This window comes from Solea solea, chromosome 3 (assembly GCF_958295425.1).
Source record: "Solea solea chromosome 3, fSolSol10.1, whole genome shotgun sequence".
Taxonomy (NCBI): Eukaryota; Metazoa; Chordata; class Actinopteri; order Pleuronectiformes; family Soleidae; genus Solea; species Solea solea.
This window is the reverse complement of record NC_081136.1, coordinates 1,394,232-1,418,153: the sequence shown is the minus strand read 5'-3', so window position 1 is coordinate 1,418,153 and position 23,922 is coordinate 1,394,232. Positions and strand designations below refer to the sequence as shown.

The 23,922-nt window shown below is 42.3% G+C and overlaps 3 protein-coding genes across 3 annotated transcripts; all 3 read left to right on the top strand.

Moving 5' to 3' along the window:
* Positions 1–1,113: 1,113 nt before the first annotated feature.
* Positions 1,114–3,484, top strand: LOC131457298 (lecithin retinol acyltransferase-like). Its single transcript, XM_058626270.1, has 2 exons — positions 1,114–1,710; positions 2,933–3,484. Exons 1-2 carry the CDS (start codon positions 1,150–1,152, stop codon positions 3,083–3,085), a joined length of 714 nt encoding a protein of 237 aa, XP_058482253.1. The 5' UTR covers positions 1,114–1,149; the 3' UTR covers positions 3,086–3,484.
* Positions 3,485–4,098: 614 nt separating this feature from the next.
* On the top strand, positions 4,099–6,936 carry lratb.2 (lecithin retinol acyltransferase b, tandem duplicate 2). Its single transcript, XM_058626271.1, has 5 exons — positions 4,099–4,298; positions 4,476–4,581; positions 5,446–5,520; positions 5,633–5,785; positions 6,712–6,936. The coding sequence occupies exons 1-5, from the start codon at positions 4,099–4,101 to the stop codon at positions 6,871–6,873; spliced, it is 696 nt and encodes a 231-aa protein (XP_058482254.1). The 3' UTR covers positions 6,874–6,936.
* Positions 6,937–7,504: 568 nt separating this feature from the next.
* rbm46 (RNA binding motif protein 46) lies at positions 7,505–18,295 on the top strand. The gene is made up of 11 exons (XM_058626269.1): positions 7,505–7,599; positions 8,565–8,750; positions 8,936–9,116; positions 9,635–9,791; positions 10,374–10,503; positions 10,977–11,074; positions 11,847–12,258; positions 13,488–13,687; positions 13,801–13,903; positions 16,390–16,591; positions 16,875–18,295. Exons 1-10 carry the CDS (start codon positions 7,593–7,595, stop codon positions 16,587–16,589), a joined length of 1,674 nt encoding a protein of 557 aa, XP_058482252.1. The 5' UTR covers positions 7,505–7,592; the 3' UTR covers positions 16,590–16,591; positions 16,875–18,295.
* Positions 18,296–23,922: the final 5,627 nt, after the last annotated feature.

Below are 23,922 nucleotides of genomic sequence, written 5' to 3'. Positions count from 1 at the left end.
ACACACACTCACACACAGCTCCATTCACCTTCCTCCTACAGCTCAGTTGGGGTCACATCACCACATTCAGGAGCCAAATCTCCTTCAGTCATTCAACTCTGAGGCTGTGTGTGTGTGTGTGTTCATAATCCACCCCTAATCTCATAAAAATCCCTTTCTTCTCTGTCAAGGAAGAAAAGCAGGGGGATGAATGAGTGACTGTCCTCAGTTGAATTCAATTACCCATCATTCCCTAGTGTTTGTGATTCAGTGGAAAAGTTGCTACTTCAGCCCTGGTAACAAAATGTCTGTGTCTCAAAGAAACCTTTTTTTTTAAAACAAGGAAACAAAGAAAAGGAAAAATGTGGTTAAATTGTGGGGGGGCCTAAACTTGAGACTTGTGGAACACCACAAGTCAACTTTTAGCTTTTATGTAAATATTTATCAATTCTTACACAAAACTACTTTCTTGATAAGCCTATTAAAATAAAAGACCCGCAAAATATTCTCAAGTTTTTGGTACATTTGTTTTCAAATAAACCACAAAAACCCTGTAATATTAAAAAACAACAACATCTGATTCTACAGGAAGAAGAAGATGATCAAATATATTGGAAGTAAAAGTAAGGAATGATATGTTTCCATAGAGAAAATCAGTGATTTTAACATCACAACACACAGGAGTTGTTGATCCACTGCTGCCTCCATCACTAAGTTCAAATGCCTTATTAAGTCAATTTGGCATTTGAAAGTCTTCATTTGGATTACCACCAGTGACGCAAACTAACCACACGAGGCAGCAGTAGGCCAGCAGCTAAAATCACTGATTTTCTCTATGGGCTTTGGTGTGGGAGAGTGAGTGACAAACTTCAGTTTCCTGTTGGAAAAGTCCGTCTCACAGTGAGATAAAGACGTGAACGTGTTCTCAAAGACAACGTCCCTGGTGGCTGTCAACTGTATTTTCACATAAAACAAAACATGAACTGTCCCTTTAATCACACAGTTTACCCGTCTGTCTTGACTTCTGCTAGTGTCTTCAGAGGACCCCGGTCTGTCTCTGTGACGTCACGCGGTCCTCCTCCTCCTCAGTGTGTGGATGGAGGAGGACCGTGTGTCTCCTCAGCAGCTCAGATCTTCAGAGGACAGCGGCAGTGAGACACGCGCGCAGTCATGTTGGACACGCTCACGTTCCTGCTGGAGAGACTCTTCCTCCTCGCGCACATCAAACTCTCCAGCCTGGTTCCTCCTCTGCGCAGAGAGCGCACGGAGCCGCCGCCGCCGCCGCCGCTCAGCAGGCGCCCGGAGAGGGATGAACCGCAGAGGTTCCAGCGTGGAGACCTGCTGGAGGTCCCGCGGACGCTCTTTACGCACTTCGGCATCTACCTGGGCGACAACCGTGTAGCGCACCTGATCCCGGACATCCTGCCGGCGCTGACCGCGGACCGGCGGCAGATCCAGCGCATGGTCACGAACACGCGCCTGCTGCTCGGCGTGCTCTCCAAGCGCGCGAGCATCCGCGTGGACTCCGTGGAGGACTTCGCGTACGGAGCCGTGATCCTGCTGAACGCCATGGACCGCGCGGTGCCGCTCGGCCCGCTGGGCGCGGAGGAGGTGGCGCAGCGGGCGGAGCGGCTCGTGGGGTCCGTGTCCTACAGCCTGCTGTGGAACAACTGCGAGCACTTTGTCACCTTCTGCCGCTACGGGAGCGCGCAGAGCCTGCAGACCGACCAGGTGAGAGGCGCGCGTGCATGTGTGTGTGTGTGTGTGTGTGTGTGTGTGTGTGTTCTTGTATGAGTGTCTTTGTGAGGACCAATACTTTAATACCTCGGTTAGGGTTAAGTTAAGGGTTAAGTTAAGGTTCTTCTAAGTTCTTCTGAGGGAACATTTGTGAGGACCAAAAACACTTAAACTTAAGGGCACATTGACATTTTGGCTGCTCACTCCTAGTTTGTGATGGTTAAGGTAAGGGGTTTTGAACACTGACATGAAAGGAAATAAATTTGAACGGAAACCAGGTTAATATTCTGTTGTGGTTCTGGATATATAGATGCTATTTAGTTTAGAAAATTGTATTTTTTTTACTTCTTTTTTTACTAATATTTCTCGTGATGTTCATCCTGAGATGAGTCATCATATATTTGCTGAACTGCTGGACGTTGACTCAGCGTTATTTCTCAGCTCTGTTAGTGATCAGTGGCGTGGATTTAAATCCGTCAAGAATCCAAAGGTTAAAAACACGAGCTCCTCCTGAGTCGAGAGGAAAATGTGGCTCGCTGCTCGGAAAAGTCCGGAGAACAAGAGCTGCATTCAGTCAGGAGCCTGCTGCCAGAAACCACGAGCTGCTGCTGCTGCTGCTGCTGCTGATGATGATGATGATGATTATTATGATGACGATGAAGGCAGTGGCGACTCCTGCTCACGTCCATGTTCCTTTAAGTCAACACTAAAAAAAAACAGAAAAACATCTTTGTTTTGATTTAAAAACAACTTCAATCCAAAGGACTGGAGAACGTGCTGTTGTTTAAAATCGCAATTTTTCAGGTTACGACGTTAGCAACGAAACAAACTTTGTGTTCCCCCCAAAGTTTTCAGTATACTGTCGCTAATGCTATTGCTAGCGTGTTTACCGATTTACCTCCGGAGGTCGATGACATCACAGGCGAGTGGATCACGTTTCAAGTCATAACGTAAAGTTAGTGCTAGCCACTGTTAGCATACCATTTGATAACAACACTGTGTCCCGCGAGCTAAAATCACTGATTTTCTCAATGGGGTTTGGTGTGGGAGAGTGAGTGGTTTACGACCTGTAAGTGTCAGTGTCCTAACAGTGAGATAAAGATGTGAACGTGTTCATAAGACATAGTAGAATTTAATTTATGTCAAATTTATGCCTAAATAATAATAATAATAATATAATAATTGTTGTTTTTTTGTTTGTCTTTGTTTCCTCCAGTTTTGTGAGTGGCTGAAGTCTCTGATCCGGGACCAGCGTAACATCCTCTTGGCGGCGCTGCTGGGCCTCCTGTCCATGCTCTGTGTGGGCGTGTCCCCCGGCACGGCCGTCCCCACCCTCCTCGTCCCCTTCACCCTGTGGATGGCGAGCTAGGAGCACAAACACAGGCCCAGACGCCAAGCTGCCGTTTTTAAACTTTGGAAGACCAACTTAAACGTGGGAGTCGTCTGCGAAACACTTGAACCCTGAGAATGAAATGTGTTTGACAGAGGAAAGGAGAAAAAATGAACCATTTAAACCATTTAAAGTCTCAAAACTGTCACCAAAAATCCTTCAGTAATAATCACTCTGAGGTGAGAATCACTGAGGAAAAACGACTAAAAAAGAAAATCAACTCTTTCCTGTTCCTGAAGCTCTTGTGTAAATATGTGTAGATTTGTTTTCACACCTGTTTGTTGCTGACGTTTGTACAGGAAGTTATTTTTGTTTTTTTACAACACTGTAACACTTTATAATGTTTTATTGTAAATAAAGAAAAAAGTGGCAGAGCCAGCGTTGACTTTTATTTTGAAAATTCTCTTACAGGTTCAGCGATGTTTGGGTTTAAATTCAAAAATGATTCAACAAAAGTTCTTCAACATTTAGTCTGGAGAGGAAACGATTTAAACTTTAGATTTTGAAGACTTGCTCTGTTCCTTTGCTCAGGTGTGTGTCGCCCTCTAGTGGCCGAACATGGAAACAACAAAAGCTGCTTTTATTGTGTTTGTGTGTGTGTTAATGAGTGTTTTATGTGCGTGTGTGTGTCTATAATCTGCTCTTGTTGTGTAAGTGAATTAACAAATCAAAGTTGCTTCATAAAATAATCCTGTCACTGGTTCACGTCTCGTGTTCTCAGGTTTGTGATTCAGCCTCACAAACACACACACACACACACACACATAAACACACACAGACACACACAAACACATTTGTTTTCACTCAGAATTTAATGATATATTAATGTTTTCTCAGTATTTTTTATAATTGACGAAATTGTTCTACTGTGATCTTTAGCTGACCTTTGAGCAGCCTAACTCCTCCCCTCACACACAGACTCCGCCTGCTCCTCCTGAGACAATAAAAGCACCATGTTTGAGTGGAGACGCCTTCACTTCCTGTTATCAACGATGTTTCCTGTGAAGCTGCTCGCCTTCGTCTTCATCTCCTCGCTGACACATGACAGGAGGAGGAGCCACGAGGAGGAGGAGGAGGAGGAGGAGGAGGAGGAGGAGAGCAGGAAGTATGATGTGATACTCAGGAGAGGAGACGTCCTCCAGGTGTCCAGGACTCTGGTCACTCACTTTGGTATTTACCTGGGCAGAGACAGGTCAGTGTGATGATGGCACTTTAAAACAACATTCATTCAGTCATTCATTCATTCCTTTCCTTTCCTTTCCTTTAATTCCTTCCCTTCCCTTCCCTTCCCTTCCCTTCCCTTCCCTTCCCTTCCCTTCCCTTCCCTTCCCTTCCCTTCCCTTCCCTTCCCTTCCCTCCTTGTCTCCAGAGTGGTTCACTTCATCCCGGACATCTTGCCCGTCTTCTCCTCTGATCACAGCAGGATCAGACAAACGGTCTCCAACGTCCGACTCCTGCTGGGAGTTCTGCTCAAGGTTCAGTGAAACCCTCACAGTGTTCTCTATGTTCTCTATGTTCTTCTTGTTCTCCATGTTCTTCATGGTCTCTATGTTCTTCATGTTCTCTATGTTCTTCATATTCTAAGTTCTCCATGTTCTTCTAAGTTCTTCATGTTCTCCATGTTCTCTATGTTCTTCATGTTCTCTATGTTCTTGTTCTCCATATTCTCTATGTTCTTCATGTTCTCTATGTTCTTGTTCTCCATATTCTCTATGTTCTCTATGTTCTTGTTCTCCATATTCTCTATGTTCTTCATGTTCTCTATGTTCTTGTTCTCCATGTTCTTCATGTTCTCTATGTTCTCCATGTTCTCTATGTTCTTCTTGTTCTCCATGTTCTTCATGTTCTCTATGTTCTTCATATTCTCCATGTTCTTCATGTTCTCTATGTTCTTCATGTTCTGCATGTTCTCTATGTTCTCCATGTTCTGCATGTTCTTCATGTTCTCCATGTTCTTCATCTTCTCTATGTTCTTCGTGTTCTCCATGTTCTTCGGGTTCTCCATGTTCTTTATGTTCTTCATGTTCTACGTGTTCATGTTTCGGATATTCTCTGTAGTATTCTGGTCACATGGTACGTTCTCCATCTCCATGTTCTCCAGAGTCTACACTTTCTATACGTTCTCTGTGACGTGTCCATATTGTTCTTGTTCTCCACAACATTAAGTTCTACATGTTCTGCATTTCCTTCACCTTCTGCATGTTCTCTGTGTTCTACACTCTCTTCATGTTCCACGTGTTCTCTCTGTCTTCTTTCCGTTTTTTATTTTTGTTCCGTGATTCTACAACATTTGACATGTTCTTCACGTGTTTAACGCTAAAAACGCGACTGTCTCTCAGCGCGGCAGCGTCAGAGTCGACTCAGTGGACGACTTCGCCCACGGATCCCAGATTCTCGTCAACACCATGGATGAGGTGAGGACACGTTACAGACACAACAACAACAACAACACAACGTGTTTGTTTATGTCATGTTTTTATGTGGGACTGTTGAAAAGAGGCCACGCCTCCTGCTGTCATGCTGCAGGTGTGCAGCCGCCCGCCGCTGCAGGGGGAGGAGGTGGCGCGGCGAGCGGAGAAGCTGCGCGGCGACGCCCCCTTCAGTCTCCTGTGGTACAACTGCGAACACTTCGTCATGTTCTGTCGCTATGGCGTCGTCACGAGCTTCCAGACGTTTCAGGTGACGCTCGGCGGCGGAATCACACACGGACACTGACGCAGAAATTGAGTTGTCACAAGGTGTCGCTGTTCAGGGGGCGGGGAAACTTCACGAAAACTCTGAATTCCTGATTTGCGAGGAAGTTCGTTTTTAGTGGATGTCAAGTTGATTTATTGGGCACACTGGGAATGAATGTATGAATGAATGAATGAATGAATGAATGAATGCTGTGAACACTTTCCTTGTCTCCTGCTTGGTGCTGCAGATTAATGCTGATCTCAGATCAGGCTCAATGTTAAGTCTCTGTTTTGGCCGTCGGTGAAAGCTCCTTTGTTCTGTGATTTTTGTTTTCAGCTGCAGACGAAAGAGGAAGGAGAAGGTGAGGGAGGAGGAGGGAAGTGAAAGTGAGAGGGAGGAGGAGGGAGGTGAAGGTGAGGGAGGAGTAGGAACGTGACCTCGTTTGACCTCAGACTTTTCATTGTCAAAAATCTCAACCTTTTTTTATTTCTTTCAAAAATAAAAATAAAATATTCTCATAATCTGAGATTATTTATAAAGAAAACAATTCAAACTAAACCTCTTTTTTCTTAAATACCACAACTAATAAAGCTACATTTCTTATTTTAAATGTGCTTTTAAAGATTCTCAAAGTCACTTTACACAAAAAGTGATTTGAACTTGATGAATGATGCATGTATGTTTTTATTTCGCTGTTCCATCTCAGTCTGTTTATTTAGTTTTTCACTTTACTTTAAAATGGTTGTAACATTTACGTTTGTCTGTGTTTTTTATGTTTTCCCTTCAACACAGTGACAATATAAATCAGTGCAGTGGCTCCACCTAGTGGTGATGGATATTTCTGAAAGGACTCAACAGTATAACAAACACTGATGGATTTAGATAAATGAATACATAAATAAATGAGTAAAATCCCATTGTCGTTGCAGTTCTGTAAAACGCTGAGGAAGCTGCTGCTGAGTCAACGCGTTGCCAAGGCGACGGCGATGCTGTCGCTGTGTTTGCTTGTCCAACTGCAGCCTGCGACGATCAGCTGCTCCGCTCTGCTCCTCCTCCTCCTCCTGCCCTTCATCCTCTGGATGGCCTCGTGAAAATAACAACAATTTCATCTGTTGAATAAACAACATTAAATTATGGTCTGAGTAAAAATAAAGTCTGCGTTTCTCTCAAAGTGTCGCGTTTCACCGTTCATTATTTGTAATTCAGCCTCAGAATCAACATCAAACTTCATGTTGTTGTTTTTATGTCTATAATGAAATATTCATGTGATTTGTGGACCCACATTTCCTTTTTTTTTTAATATTAGGCAACAATTGTAATGATTTTAATGGTTCGAGCTTATTTCATTTTGTTTAATTTCATTTAATTATATTAGTTATTTGATTTGAACAGCTATGTTAATGTTTATTCATCACATTATTTTATTTCTTGTTTTGTTATATGTGTATTCTTGATAAGATGTATCATGATTAACAATTACCAATAATTGTAGCTACTGTTACATTCATTTATTTTTATGTTGTAATTGCAATCTAATTTTTTATTTTCTTAAATATTTTTAAGTAATAACTAATATTTATTTTTATTTAATCTAATATATATATATATATATATATATATATATATATATATATATATATATATATATATATATATATATATATGTTAAGTATTTTATTTTGTAAAGTGAAGAGAGGGTGTCTCCGTATGGTCCCGCCCCCGGACCGTGAGGCCTGCACTGATTGGATCAGAACAAATCACGCTCACGTCAATCAAAAATACCCCGGGGAGAGTTAATTAGGAACGATCGATGGCAGGTGAGTGCTTTTTTCTTCCATTTCTCGATCTCCTTTTCTTTTAATTTTACCGGATTATACTTCACACAAAGTGACACAAAGCATTCGCACTTTTAAAGAAATGCGTTTAACATTAAAAACGCTTGACTCTGAGGTGAAAGTGATGCAGTGAAGTTCACGCACTTGTCGTAACCTCCGGCTCAACTGACGCTAACAGTCGGCGCTAACGCGTGGATTAGCTGAGCTTTTGTTAGCCTTTATTAGCTGCTCGTGCTAAGTTTTGAACTAAAGACGACGGTTAGCAGATGAGCATTGGTGTTGCTAACGTTGCCACACTCCGGTCGTTCAAATGGAACAAATATCGGCATGACGGTGTGCTTTTAACTGTTAGCATCGGCTAAAATCACAGCTAAAACACCAGCAGCATGCAGCTAACAGTGTAAACCCCGGGAAACTGGATTAAACTGGATCTCTGTGCGTCAATTATGAACATAAAAAGGTTTTCATGTGACTCTGAAGCATTTTTGTTTGATAAAATCTCTCTGTCTTTGAGATAAAGTGTTATAAATTAGTATATTAGTCCTTTTTTAAAGTGGCTGTTGTCTGTTTTGCTTGCTAATTTGCTTATTTCTGCAGTTATTGTGTGTATGTAGTTGTACTTGAGGTCATAAATTCCCAGTGAAGATTGGCAATTTCAGTTGTAGCGCCCCCTGAAGTTGTAATTCCAAGTCATCAACTTGTTTCCTGAATTTCATTACATTATATTACATGTCACTTAGCAGTCGCTTTTATCCAAAGTGACTTACAAGGGAATTGAGTACAACCTGCCAGGGGTGGAGGTGCACACAGGGTACCGGTCTTAACCACTGAGCTACCCCACCCCTGAGCAAAGGGTTTAGATTTGCTTGCTAGTTTTTATAAGTGCGCTGTGGAGCAGGACACTGGTTTGTGACTATCACGTGACCTGTTATTTTATTTTTGTACAGGTGGGGACAGAGCGTCACATGTCAGACAGATGGAGGGAAACTTGGGAAATGTCGCTCTGCCGGCGGCTGAAATCGAGCAGGAGCCGTGCGGCGTCATGGACGAGTCTCTGCTCGGCTTGACAAAGCACTCGGGTTACACTGTTGTCCAGGAGAACGGGCAGAGGAAGTTCGGAGGACCACCGCCTGGTACGTACATACGTACACGTGTGAAAATTCAGAAGAAAGTCGATCAGCGGGGTCACAATCCTGGTTGATTAGTGACTGATTGGGGTCTATGGACTCAAATACTTTTTTATCATTTCAAATCCTGATTTGGAGACGCATGGAAATGGGGGTGACCTGTGTGTGTGTGTGTGTGTGTGTGTGTCCAGGCTGGGAGGGTCCGCCCCCACCACGGGGCTGCGAGGTCTTCGTGGGGAAGATTCCCCGCGACGTGTACGAGGATCAGCTGGTGCCGCTGTTCGAGAGTGTGGGCAAGATCTACGAGTTCAGGCTGATGATGGAGTACAGCGGCGAGAACCGCGGCTACGCCTTCATCACGTATGCTGACAGGTAACGAACGTGTCGCTCCTCACGTTACATTAAATCATTCACAAAATACATATATAATCCTTTAAATGTACTAATGTCACAAGAGGTTGACGATGTACCTGATTTTCAGTTTTTAACTGTTGTATGATAATAAATAATACAAAAAAGGTGCAACTATATACAGTATTTTCAATAAAAACAACGTATATGCTACATATTAAACTCATGAAATACAAAAAAACTGAACTGTAGATTAAATAATTTGGTTTTGGCGATTTAGTAGTGAATTGTTGATGATTATTTGATTAATAAGTGGCATAACTCGGCATGATTAATCAGTCCACCTTTAAATGTTCTACCTTTTTATTAGTATTAGAGTTTTATTGTCATTTATTGTTCAGACAAGCAGCGTCATTTAAAAAGTTCCAAAAAAGTAAAAGTACTCAGATGTTCTCCAAAAATACTGCATCCCGATTATAAAACTGTTCTCCAAAGGTCAGGCGATCAGTGACTCGTTGACCTGCGTGATTGCGTTGCAGGGAAGCGGCCCAGCGAGCGATCCAGACGCTGGACAACCACGAGGTCCGGCCGGGCCGTTTCATCGGTGTCTGCGTCAGTCTGGACAACTGTCGCCTCTTCATCGGCTCCATCCCCAAAGACAAGAAGAAAGACGACATCATGAGGGAGATGAAGAAGGTGAACGCACACCCAAGAGACACGCACCCACACTGTTTAGTCAACTAAAACTAAAAAAAATCAGTTTAAATGATTTTATTTGTTCTTTGGAGCAAAGAAAGCAGATAATATACACATTTAAGAAGCTGAAAAATCAGAAAACAACAACACTCAAACAGTTATTAGATTAGCTTGTATTAATTTGGTCATTATTTGCTATTTTCCAATAAGCATTGACTTATTATTATTATTTATTGATCTCTCAGTTATTACAAAGACACATTTTTGTTTCGAGTCACTAAAACTTTTTAGATTTCTGATGACCTGTCTCATGTGTAAGTTATATAAAGATATTTTTTAATTGAAAATACTGTATTTAATGAAATTGCAGTGCAAATATAAAATGTAAATGGGGAGACAGTGATGCTTACTGAAGTCAAGACATTTATTTTTGTATTATTTATTATCAATAAACAGTTATATTTGATCAGATATAGGAAAAAAAGGAACAATTGCCTAATGTTTGTGCCAAAACAAAACAAAACGTCCTGGTCAACGTCGAGTTGAGTTTATTTAAAGGTAAAAAATGTGTGCGTGTGTCAGCTGACAGACGGCGTGGTCGACGTCATCATGTATCCCAGCTCCACCGACAAAAGCAGAAACCGAGGATTCGCCTTCGTCGAGTACAAATCTCACAAAGCTGCAGCCATGGCTCGCAGGAAGCTCGCGCCAGGTGATGGTTCTTATTGTTGTTGTTGTCATCATCTGTCCTCTTCTTCTGCATGTCTCACTGTGTCAAACTCACCCTGACCATGTGTCCAGCAGGGGGCAGTAGAGCACTACACATCCTCAGGGAAGTTTCAGGCGAACTTTATTTCTATCAGCACTTTTTTGGGCAGAAATGTGCAATTTAGGTTAAAAAAAAGGTCAAATAATACAGAAAAATAACAAATTTAAATATTATACAAGAAGTGAAAGGAGTTAAAGTGGCTTTGAAGGCTTGGTTTCTGTCCACAGGTTGTTTCTGTATCAGCTCAATGTGTGTGTTTTGTCTCTTCTTGTTTTATAAAGTACATTAAAAAAACATAAAGCTGTTATCAATAAAATAACAGACGTAATGATCGGTAACTTAACCCCTGTAATACGATACGGTAAGGGATGTCAAGAAAGGTCGTGACCCCGCCGCCACTCTTCCCCGTGCAACAGGAAGCTTCCATCTGTGGGGTCACGCCATCCAGGTGGACTGGGCGGAGCCTGAGAAGGACGTGGACGAGGATGTTATGCAGCACGTGAAAGTTCTTTACGTACGTACAAACAACTACGTGTGTGTGTGTGTGTTTGTGATGTGAGAGCGTGTGATGAAGGTCATCATGTCGTAGTTATATGTTTATAAGTAGTTGTAAACCCCATAGAGAAAATCATCGATTTTAACGTCACAGCACACAGAAGTTGTTGATCAACTGCTGCCTCCATCACTAAGTTCAAATGACTTATTTTGTCAATTCGGCATTTGAAATCCTGACCTCAGTGACACAAAGTGACCACACGAGGCAGCAGTAGACCAGCAGCTCCTGTGTCCACTGTGAGCTAAAATCACTGATCTTCTCTATGGGCTTTGGTGCGGGAGAGTGAGTGAGTTTACAAACTTCAGGTTCCTGTTGGAAATGAGGCGAGACCTCTGTTGAGAGTCGAAAATCTGTTTTTCCTTGTGTTGATGCTGTGTGTGTGTGTGTGTGTGTGTGTGTGTGTGTGTGTGTGTGTGTGCACCTGCGCCACTGATCCACAATGAATCTGAACTTTAAGATTTTCAGACACTGGTGATTGATTTCTCCGATTTCACGCAGCAGATGATTCATTCAGTTCATTCAAAGCCGTGTCCTGTCCCGCTGTGGTGGACTGTTTGTCTTCTTGTATGTGGTTGAATTTCACTTTATGTACGTTTGAAACTATCTTTATCATCTTCCATGTGTCCTTTTAAATCCCCCCCCTCAATCTAAGGTGGCACTGCTCTTATCTGATGTAGATTCTGTATAATTGTGCTGAGCGTGCGTGTGTTTGCGTTTCTTTCCACCGCAGGTGCGTAACCTAATGCTGAGCACCACCGAGGAGACTCTGCGCTACGAGTTCTCTCGCTTCAAACCGGGCTCCGTGGAGCGCGTCAAGAAGATCACCGACTACGCATTTATCCACTACCGCCACCGCGACGACGCCGTCGCCGCGCTGCGGTTAATGAACGGAGCCAGGGTGGACGGCGCCACCGTGGAGGTGCTGCTCGCCAAGCCCACGGGCAACAGAGAAGGAGGCGTGGCCAACAACAGGAAGTCCAGCGGAAGGACAAACACGGAAAACAGCGAAGGAGCGGGAGCAGGAAGTGTGGCGCTGCACAGGAAGCACCGAGGCATGATGGGAGGAGCCGAGGACATGTACTCACCGCCGAGACCAGTGTCCCTGCAACCTGGACTGGGAAGCCCCTTCTACTCAGCAGCAGGTGAGCAGGAAGTTAGTTTGCTTGTGATGTCATAGTTGATGATTAATTGATTGTTTCAGCTTCTTAAATGTGAAAATATTCTTTGTTTCTTTTCTCCATAAAACAAAGAAATGATTAAAAACGGAATTATTTTGGTTTGTGGACAAAAACAAGACATTTGAGAACTTCGTCCTTTCCAGGTTTGACAAACACTGATCAACGTTTTCTGACATTTTATGGACCAAACGATTACTCGATTAATCGTGAAAATAATCGATAGATTAATCAAATGTGAATCTTTATAATAATAATAATAATAATCTTTAGATGCAGCTCTAGTCACGATGTTGGTGATTTAGGGGCATGTGTCGCTCAAATAGGTACGTGAACAGCTTGACGAATAAACGCTAACTTTAGCTACATTTTTTATCCACATTTTTCGCATAAACAGTTGGGGGCAGTGTAGTTGTCACATACTTCAATATTTCTACACATTTTTGTGGTCTGCCCCCTAGTGGAGTTCTCCAGTAACATGTGTAGCGCAGCGTCGATGACAACACCTGGGTAAAAAGTCTCTCTGTCGTTATTATGCATGGAGTGATTTTATTCACTCGGACTGAAACGGAAGGACAGGAAGAAGTCGGTCTGATGTTTCCTCACCCTGTCTCACCTCCGTCCCTCGTTGATTGACACGAGCCACAATAATGATGATGTGGTGACAGAGTGAAACTGCCGTTATCTGACACCTGCCGACGGAATGAGGAAAGTTTTCCACAACAGCAACTCTGTGAATAAATATTTATGAGGGGAGAGATGTCACTGCTGCTCTTCACTGTACCGCACTCGGACACACACACACACACACACACACACACACACACACACACACTGCTCATTTATGTCTACAACTCGTCAACCTTTAATAACCTGCGACAGTTATATGTCTACAAGTGCTTTTCAAACTTATTAAATGCTAAAACACAATCCAGTAGAGTTGTCAGTCTGTGTTAGCGTTGTGCAACACAACGCTGTTTATTTCGAAATAAAATTCTAATTAAATCTCTCTGTTTCTCCACGCTGAAGTGCAAACCTGCAGATTTCAAAGTAAAAGTCTCAGTCCCTGCTCAGCCACTAAAACACAGCCCGGCAGTTTTCAAAATAAAAGTCTCTATATCGGTTTGTTCACATTGGTGATTTATTTGTCTGACTTTAACCTCTAACGTGTGTGTTGTTGTTGTTGTTATGGGCAGATGCTGTGGACAGGAGTGTGTTCCCTCTGTTGCCCGGCACCTCCCTCTCTCCCACCAGTATGCTGTCGCTGAACCACAGACAGTTCGGCTCGGCCGTGAGTCGACTTGACGTCTACTGCCGCAAACACTTCCTGTCCCCACCCGAGTATCACCTGTTCTCCACGTGCGGACAAGACGGACAGCTGCGGCTCCTCTACAAGGTCTGTGACACAAACGTGTGTTCAAACGACACGACGTAACACGGAGACACTGTAACGATCTGTGTGTCTGTGTCTGTGTGTGTGTGTGTGTGTGTGTGTCTGTGTGTGTGTAGGTTGTGATCTCAGCCACTCAGAGTGCCTACATCCCTGACAGGCTGTGTGCGCTGCTGGAGGACGCCAAAGAACTCGCTGCACAGACCACACTGTGGAACCTGGGTACTGTTCAACACACACACACACGCACTCATTATCACACATTATCACTCTCACACACTTCACTGGTGTGAACGCACCATTATTTATAAATGAGTTTGTGTGAGTTCATGAGATATGGGAGAAAATGTTTTTTTTTAATCATTGGATATGATATATATATATATGCATATAAATGTACATATATGTACATATATATACATATGTATATATATAGATATTTATTTTATTTATATATATGTATATATATGTACATATATATACATATATATATATTTATATATAAAATAAATATCTACTGTTTATAATATCTGTATTATATGTTAAAAAATGCACTTACACTGTATTACCTTCCATGTCATAAAACCTGCTTTATTCCTTTAAATGAAGGATATTTACGGGCATATAATTATATTAGTTTAAATTCTGCGATAACTCCCAATGATTAGGTTAGGTTATTAGGTGATTTTTTTTATCAATATATATAATATTTCATAAGCTTTTATTTAAAAAAAAACAATAAAAAATTCGAACAGAACCGGAGGCAGCACTTGTACTTTCCGCGTAATAACAGCGCCGTTTATTCCCTCGCAGGATCACAGTTTGATTATAGAAAACCTTGTTGACGGATTAAAAGTTCAGGATCCTGCAGTCACTTTTGGAAACCAGGTCACCTGACCGCTGCGGGCGGCTCGGAACCGTGTCGAAGCCTAAACCGGCTCCATCTGAGCCAACCGCAGTGCAGCCGCACCTTCAAGTGAGATATTTGTAAATAAGCCTCACCTGCGGAGGAAGAGCAGCGTGTCGTCTGGAAGGAAGTGAATCAAAACCACCTAAAGCTGTGGGAGTGTTTTTAAACCATTAGAAGTGGAATTAGAAATACTTTTCTGCTCCAGAGTCGTTATTCTCCGTCAGTGTCGACTCTGCCAACTTCTCTGGTCCAATTTAGTTGTGATTTCACAACCTTAAATATTTACCCACATTTGTCCCGATGTGTTTACGACCAAAAAAAAAAAAAAAAACGGTATCGTATCGGCTCATCCTTACGCCACTTTCCCGCGACACAGTTCTGGCACGACTCGGCACGGCTCGACTCTAAACGGTTTGGTATCATTTTCCATCACTGTAGCTCCTCCCTGAAATCCTTGAAGGTATGTGAATTTGGGAATAAAACATGCAAGGCCCTTTTGAAGTTTTGAAAATCGTGGGTCATTGAAAGTGCTTGAAAGAAGTTAAGTTGATATTTAGGTAAATGTCTCATCTGTACATGTGTGTGCTGTTTGTTTATTTTACTTCTTTAATTCCACTGACTCTTTAATATTTAACCTGTAAAATAAACACCACAGATTTATTTACTCATTCACTCAAAATGGCGGCTCAGGGATATTAGCGTTGTGATCCAGTCCGGTTGAGTCTGATCGCAAAAAAGTACCGTTATTGTCATGAAGCCGCGGCTTCATGAGCCGAGATTAAAAGGCTTTAAATATTTCACGACCCAGAGAGAGGAAAATATGGGACAGAATAAAGTTTTAACAAGCTGAGACTCCGCAGAGGAACCAGAGAGAAGAAGAAGAAGAAGAAGAATTTCCTGGACTCGCTCCTGTGTTCCTCTCTGTTTGCTCACAGGAGAAATCTCTTCAGGATTTTATCTCCTCCCTGAGACCAGATCTAGTCCCGATACAGTGATGTTGGATGAATGTCCCGTCACGCCTGGATCTCTCTGGAACCACTGTGAAGCTCCGTCTCTCGGGGACGGAGCTGGAGCACGGCGTTCATTCACCGCGCGTGCATTTTAAAAGTGTGTTTTTCTGAGACGTTGTCACACGAGCGCGAGGAGGAACTAAACCTCCACGGTGAGCAGGAGCGAGAAAGTGGGTCATCTCCGAGCACGGCGACTCACGGCTAAAGTGGTTTCATTAATTGACTCGCAGGAAGCACAGGTTTGTGTCCCTGTGGTCGTCCCTGCACGAAGCACCAGCCAACCCCCAATAAACACAATTAACAGTGTGTTTTTGTTTTGAGTGAAAGCTGCGAGTGCCCGGGCCTCGTGAAGTCTGTCCCCCGCGGTGGACGCTTTTAATCCAAATCTTAACGGAGCATCAATTTTTTATGACGCTCGCTCCAGAGGAGGACGGATAACAGCGAGTGATGGAGCTCAAGCCACAAAATACAAATGTTTCCTGTCGTATCTTCTGCCTTTCATCTGCCGCTGCATGTATCAGTCCCTCCACGATCTCGTTCCTCTGTGTCGACCACAATGATTACATTTGCTGTAACTTCTAAAACAAAACACAACAAAATGTCTGTTTTTGTGACTCATTTCTGTGGATATTTAAATTCAGGTAAAAGATACGAAAGTGATTGACTTCTGGGAGATTCGGGTACTAAGACTAAGACTCGGGTACAAAGACTAAGACTCGGGTACAAAGACTAAGACTCGGGTACAGAGACTCCTATGTCTCACCTCTTCCTCCTCCCTCATCTTCCAGACTCGTCCCTCCTGAGCCAGTCCTCCAGTGACTCTGAAAGCAGTCAGTCTCCTCCTGCCGCTCTGGGGGTCGTGACCTTTGGCAGCAGGGCCTTCCCCTCCTGCCTGTCTCCCCCCGCTCTCTCCCCCCTCGCCACTCCGACTCCTCCTGCCTCACACACACAGAGACACTACGTCAGCTGCCAGTCTCCCCTGTACTGAAGGTGAGTTCATGTTTTTTGAAGGTTCTTGTGCCGGTTTGACGACGTCTTAATAAAATGTTTGTGTCACTCACTGACCACACGAGGCAGCAGAGGACCAGCAGCTCCTGTGACACCGTGAGCTAAAATCACTGATTTTCTCTGTGGACTTTGGTGTGGGAGAGTGAGCGATTTACAAACTTGGAAAAGTCTGTCTAACAGCGAGATAAAGACGTGAGCTTCTTCAGCTTCTACAGCTTCTTTAGAGATTGTGTTTGTGAAACAAACTTCCATTTTGTCTTCACAGGTCCTTGTCCTTGGCTCCAGAGAAAGACGAAGAAGAGTGTGAGCAGAACAGGCAGGAATCTCTTTATTCTCACATGTTTTCCTTTGGCTGAAGTTCACAGCATGACCTCTTGTTCTCCGTCTCCTCCTCCTCACCTTCGTCTTCCGTCGGTGTTTAGACTTCACACAGAAACACAGAAATGTAACAGATAAAAACGCCTCCTATCAACATCTGTTAAATGTCAGCCTCCTCTTCCTCCTCCTCCTCGTCGTCCTCCTGTGGGGAGAGAGACATTCAGTTCCCATGATGCCTCAGCGGGAACAAGTGTCATCCTCGCACCCACAAACCAAATCAACGTTTGAGCTGAAACACCGTGGTTTAGGTTACACTTTGACGACTTTAAGGATTATCTGCGTCGCTGTCGTTGATTAATTTAGACTCATAAACTTAAAGACTCGTCTGCGTTTGATGGTCAGTGTTTTTTAGCTCCGTCACGAGGCGCTTTGCCGTCGTCTCGGAGCATTTGATCATTTGAACGAGTTAAACTTTCCCCTCGTTTGTCTGACGCTCTGCTCTTTTGAGACTTTAAAGGCTCTAAAAAAAGGTCATTTGTGGGAGGAAGAAAAAGTTGGAGGGGCTGATTTTTCATCATTTAGAATCAAAGGAGCAAAGAAACCACTTTTATTTCTGTCGCTGAGGGAGAAGGCCGACGTTTTAAAGACCCTTGTGAGGAAATAGCCCTGAAAATGTGCTTCATTTAAACCCAAGGAAATATTCATGACTTTCTTTTATGCCTATACATTTTACATCCTCCATTTTAGGTCGCGTGCTCCTGCACGTGTTCGGCCGTTTTCCGGAATGAACGACATGAAAATAATAATAATAATCGCATTGAGTGATTATGAAAACGCTTCCACTCCTTCAAGAATTAATCACACTAAAAATAACAGCTTAGAATCTTACGTCAGACCTTTTTTTAAAACCTCAAACATTTCCCAATAATTCTTTGCAATAATGAACAAAAAGCTTGTTTCCCCCTGAAATCTGCAGATAAAATCTTCATTTTAACGCTGACGTTTACAGCGAACGCAGTCATGTGACGAGGAAGGAGGTGAAGGAGGACGAGATGAAGTTCATGTAAAGAGTGTTGAGGTTTTTTTAGTTGTTTATAGTGCGTCACAAATATCTTGACGTGACGATGTTTTACTGTGTTTTACTGCAGCTTCTTCAAGAGGCCAATGATTTTCTCTGGGTTCATTAACACGTTTGATGTTTGTTAATGTCGTTTTAGTGCCCTTTATTTTTATTAGAATGTCCTGAGAATGTAACAAACAGTTTGTTTCGTTTTGTGTGTCTTTTTGGTCGTTTTCTGTCTCTTTTTGATTGTTTTCTGTCCCTTTTTGGTCGTTTTCTGTCTCTTTTTGATTGTTTTCTGTCCCTTTTTGGTCGTTTTCTGTCTCTTTTTGGTCATTTTTCTGTCTCTTTTTGGTTGTTTTCTGTCTCTTTTTGATCGTTTTGTCTCTTTTTGATCGTTTTCTGTCTGTTTTTGGTCGTTTTCTGTTTCTTTTTGGTCGTTTTCTGCCTCTTTTTGGTCGTTTTCTGTCTCCTGGTCGTTTTGTGTGTCTTTTATGTCGTTTTCTGTCTCTTTTTGATCGTTTTGTGTCTCTTTGTGGTCGTTTTGTCTCTGTAGTTTCTGATTTTAATTAAACATTTAAGGACACACATGAAGCTGAATGGTAATAATAACAACAACAAATTTGACAAAAATATATATTTATTAAACTTCCAGACAAAAGTAATCAAAACCCAAATCAGGAAACAATATTGATGAATCAGATTTATTTATTTATAAAAAATAAACTCATAACTTAGTGAAAATAACCTGAACTGTCGCCGCTGTGGTTTTTTTGTATTCTGTGATTGAGAAGTGATGAATTCTGTCGTCTTTTTCACAACATTTTCTTTGGAATAAAAACGGCTTGTTTGACTGATTTACTGCGGCTAACGTGTGGTTTGCTAATAGAAGTACGGCGTTTTATTCGTGGTTGTTTTGTGCAGCGGAACACGAGGTCCTTGGCGTTGAAAATTGCGTTTGATGAGTACTCACCATAAAACCGTATTTTTTGCAAAGATCCTCGTGGTTCCACTGAAACGAGATTGAAGAAGTTCAAATGGAGTGGTTTGTGGAATATAAAGAGAAAGAAGGAGGAGGTGAATATGACCTTTAGAGAAATGATGGAAGAAACGAGGGAGAAAAAACTGATCAGGAACAAAAGAACAAAGCTGATGAGGAGGAGTGAATCTGAGCTGGAGGGAAGAAGAAGAAGAAGATGGAGGAGGAGGTGCAGAAGTTAAACAGATGGGATTATTGAAAGCGACGCAGCAGGAGGGAAGAAGCGGAGGAGGAGTGTATTAGTTGTGTTGCTAATTAAGAAAATGCTGTTTGAATTGTCAGCAGGAGGTAAACAAACACTTCAGTACAGTTAACATGAAACAAACTGCATCGTAATTCCACTTCTCTGCTCCTGCTGATATCTACACTTTCTCCTGCTCTGTCAGCAAAAAAAAATCAACTAATCTGCCACATAATTATGGTTGATGTCTCATCGTGTTTTTGCCTCTGTGTTAGTTTTCTGTCTCTTTGTGGTTGATTCCAATCTCTTGTTTGCCGTAATTTTCTGTCTCTTTGTAGTTAATTTTCGTCTCTTTGTGGTCGTTTTCTGTCTCTTTGTGGTCATTTTCCGTCTGTTTGTGGTTGTTTTCTGTCTCTTTATGGTTGTTTTTTGTGTCTCGTGGTCGTTTTTTGTCTCTTTGTAGTCGTTTTCCGTCCGTTTGTGGTCGTTTTCTGTCTCTGTGGTCGTTTTCTTTCTCTTTGTGGTCATTTTCCGTCTCTTTGTGGTCGTTTTGTGTTTATTTGTGGTTGATTCCAATCTCTTGTTGTTTGCCGTCATTTTCTGTCTCTTTGTAGTTGTTTTTCATCTCTTTGTGGTCGTTTTTCGTCTCTTTATGGTCGTTTTCTGTCTCTGGTCGTTTTCTGTCTCTTTGTGTTAGTTTTTCGTCTCTTTGTGGTCGTTTTCTGTCTCTTTGTGTTCGTTTTTCGTCTCTTTGTGGTCGTTTTCTGTCTCTTTGTGGTCGTTTTGTCTGTGGTCATTTTCCGTCTGGTTGTTTTCTGTCTGGTTGTTTTGTGTCTCGTGGTCGTTTTTTGTCTCTTTGTGGTCGTTTTTCGTCTCTTTGTGGTCGTTTTCTGTCTCTTTGTGGTTGTTTTTCGTCTCTTTGTGGTCGTTTTCTGTCTCTTTGTGGTCGTTTTGTCTGTGGTTGTTTTCCATCTGTGGTTGTTTTCTGTCTCTGGTTGTTTTGTGTCTCGTGGTCGTTTTTTGTCTCTTCGTAGTCGTTTTCTGTCTGTTTGTGGTCGTTTTCCGTTTGTGGTCGTTTTTTGTCTCTTTGTGGTCGTTTTTTGTCTCTGTGGTCGTTTTCTGTCTCTTTGTAGTTGTTTTGTGTCTCTCTTTCGATGTTTTTTCTTTTCCTCTATTTTGTTTCGTTCATTTTGCGGTCTTGTGTCTGTGTGGTCATTTTTTCGTCTCCTTGTGGTCCTTCTGTGTCTCTTAGTTGCCTTTTTTGTCTCTGTGCTTTCTTTTGTGTCTCTTTCTGACAAAAAAAGGACAAGGACAACAGAACTGGGAGGGACCATGTTTCAGAAGTCGTATGTTGGGCTAGCTTCTGTTAGCAACACCAGTCAATAACAGCGTTATTTACGGTATTTTGCGTAATGTGTGTGTTTTACGTTTGTGGCAGCCGTCTTGTAATCCTATGTTGGGGTTAGTGAGGTTGTGAGAAGTTGGAAATGTTGGATTTAGTGTCACCTGGTGGTGACTGTGCAGATTGCAACCACATGAACATCCCTCCACTTTTCAGAGCTGTACATTAATCTTGTCTCTTTGTGTTGGAGAAATGCTTCGTCTTAATTGGACCGAGGCGTCCTCCGCCTCATGAACGTATGAGCCTCAGGAGACGAATGACAGTGTTATTTTATTTTTTTTTTTTTCACTGCAGCGCTGGTTCACTTTGAAATGAGATTTTTTTTTTCCTTTCATCTCCGTGTCTCAGGACGTTATGTGAAACAAATGTTCTCATTATAAGATCCTGTTCTTCCATCTCTCACTTCAGATTGGACTGTCTGCGGAGGACAAGTCAAAGTAATGTTCCGCTAATGCTCGTCATTCATCTCTGAGAAAAGTTCTCTAACTTCAGAGGAGACGAGATACTGTCAGCATGTGCAATGTCCTGAGAACATGCCAGACACTTTATTTTAGACACATTTGTACATCAGGAAACTGAAGTTTGTAAACTGTATTCTCCTCTGCACCGAAGTCCATAGTGAAAATCAGTGCTTTTAGCTCACAGGGACACATGAGCTGCTGGTCTACGTGCTGCTGCCTCGTGTGGTCACTTTGGGTCACTGAAGTCAATCTGAACAAAGGATTTCAAACACAAGTGACAAAATAAGACGTTTGAATTTAGTGATGGAGGCAGCAGTGGATTTTTGAACTCCTGTGTGCTGTGATGTTAAAATCACTGATTTTCTCTATGAGCTTTGTTGTGGGAGAGTGAGTGGTTTACAGCAATATGATCGCAGTAGTCGTTAAAGTCAACATCAAACTCTTAAATGCATCTAAAACAAAAACACAGACACGATCAGTAGTATTTAGTGAAAAACAAGAACCTTAAATAAGTCCGAATAATTAATCTCGAGGTCTTAAATAAATCACTAGGAGTGTAGGTTAGCGAGTCAACATGAAATATGAACGTTATATTCTCCTTTCGCCATCGTCTCAACGACTATAATTCACTGCGATCAACTCATGTAACAATCAACTTGTGTTTTTTGGTTGCAGTTTGCAACGTCACCACTAGATGCCACTACATTCTACACAATAGATATTTAAAGGTCCAGTATGTAAACATTTTTGCGGACATTATTTTAAATTTGGCAGCAATGAATCACCTGATTGTTTGTAATCCAAAAACGGCTGCTCTGGATTAGGAGACTCTGTCGTTGGCCTTGTCTCTGGCAGACTCGTCTAAATCTCAGGGACATTCAACAACGAATAATAAATACTGTTAAATGTAACGCTCTGTGTCTTTAAGGAGCGTCAGAGCAGCTACAGTTTGACAGTTTGTCCTTGTGGACGGTCGTGAATGTCTCCACAGCGGCTCGTGTTTGAGCAATAAATCACAAAAATAAATGTCCAGTTTGTACATATATATGTGTGTGTGTGTGTGTGTGTGTAGATTGTTGAGATGAACGAGATGAATTAGAAGACGGCAACCTCAGCTGGAGGCGGTGGAGGTCGACCGAGATGCTTATCAGTGCGTGCAGGCGTCTTCACATGCATTAATAACAAGAAGACACACCTGAAGACTGAGACGTCGCGGCCGGATGGAAGTAGAGCAAAGCGTGAGCAGAGTAAAGGTGAAACGAGAGATCGCGAACGGGAGAATCATCGGCGACGAATGATCCGAATCTCACCGGGGAAACGTGGCACAGGTGTCGAGGGAGAAATGAAGCGGTAATTGTGAGGAGAGAACGAGAAGAAAGAGCGAGTTCTTCATCTGAATTCATATCGGATTAAAGCGACGCGGCGCTGACATTATTGGTTTGTTATTAAAACTCATTCATCAGCAGCCAAAGTCACAGACGGACGTTTATTTGACTTTTATTTCCCCGAAGAGTTTTGACTCTTAAACGTTTCAGAGAGCGACGCCGAGTCGAGATGTTGATTAAAGATGTCGTGAGTTTGCTGCTGTGGACGTTTTAATCAACGCCGGTGTCTGTGCTCGTTTCTCTGTGATAACAAGGTGTCGTTTAAAGGGACATAGCTGTTAGCTTAGCTGTTAGCTCCACCCGTCGAACAAGAGTTCAAAATCATGCGTTAAGAAAATAATGTTATCGCGTTTCTTTGAGAGCACGGACATCGGAATTATTGAGTATTTTTTAAAGGAATGTCGTGTTATAGAGTTAAAAAACTCTTTTACAAATCCTGTAACGGACGGAGGGCGGGGGAATATCCCTTTCTGTCGCTATCAGTGCGATACAAGTAGCAATCACTGAAAAATCAAAAACTCGATAACGTCCAAATCAACGAAAGCATTTTTTCCTCCCCAGTCATGTTTCGGCACAAATGCTTTTTGTTAGTATTTTGAACTTTAAATCATATAAAACAATCTTATATAGCACCACGTCCTTTCAACCTGGCTTTCAAAATAAGAGCCACTGACTTCAGGCTTTTTACTACTTATTCTATCAAACTAACACATTGAACAAAATTTAAAAACAAATTTAAAGGTGACCTGGAAGTCATGAACTGAGCGGTCAATTCTTTTTATTTTATTTTATATTGTAGAAATAAATAAATTCCAACTAAACCAATTCCATGCCAAACCTATAGGGGGCAGCACAACGGTACATTTTTCCCAAATCTCCAAAATTAGTTTTTCGCAGCAAAAGTCACGTAAATATTTATCCGTTTCTCCAGGAGTCCCGCTAGGTCAGTATTAGCTCCTCCCTCGTGACGAGTGATTTCAATGTGCGACAAAATCGGACTGAATTTGGATCGCAAATTTAAACACGAGGAAATCTGCGAGGTGTCGACTTTAAACTGAGGCTAAACATAAATATGTGAGGATCACATGGTAAATGTGACGTTGCAGTACCGTCACCAGCAGCAGGGGGGCAGCAGCACATGGCTGTTTTATTCTGCTGAATGAATACAGGAAACAGTTTGAGTCATAACACGAGGACTCAGTCGCTCAGAGAGTCGACCCAGAGTGAATCATCACTGCGACGATGACTCGGGCGGAGTTCAGGGCTCATCAGTCTACTGACCCGTACTCAGCATGACTCAGCACATCACACACAAACACTTCAAGCTGCTTTTCATGTCTCTGCACATGAAGTGTGCAGTTTTCTGTTTGAGCGAATCAGTGACGGAATCTAAGAGCGTGAACATGTTTATCGTTTTCCTCCAAGGCCGCATCAGATTCACAAATCTGTCCTGTGGATTCTGGGTCG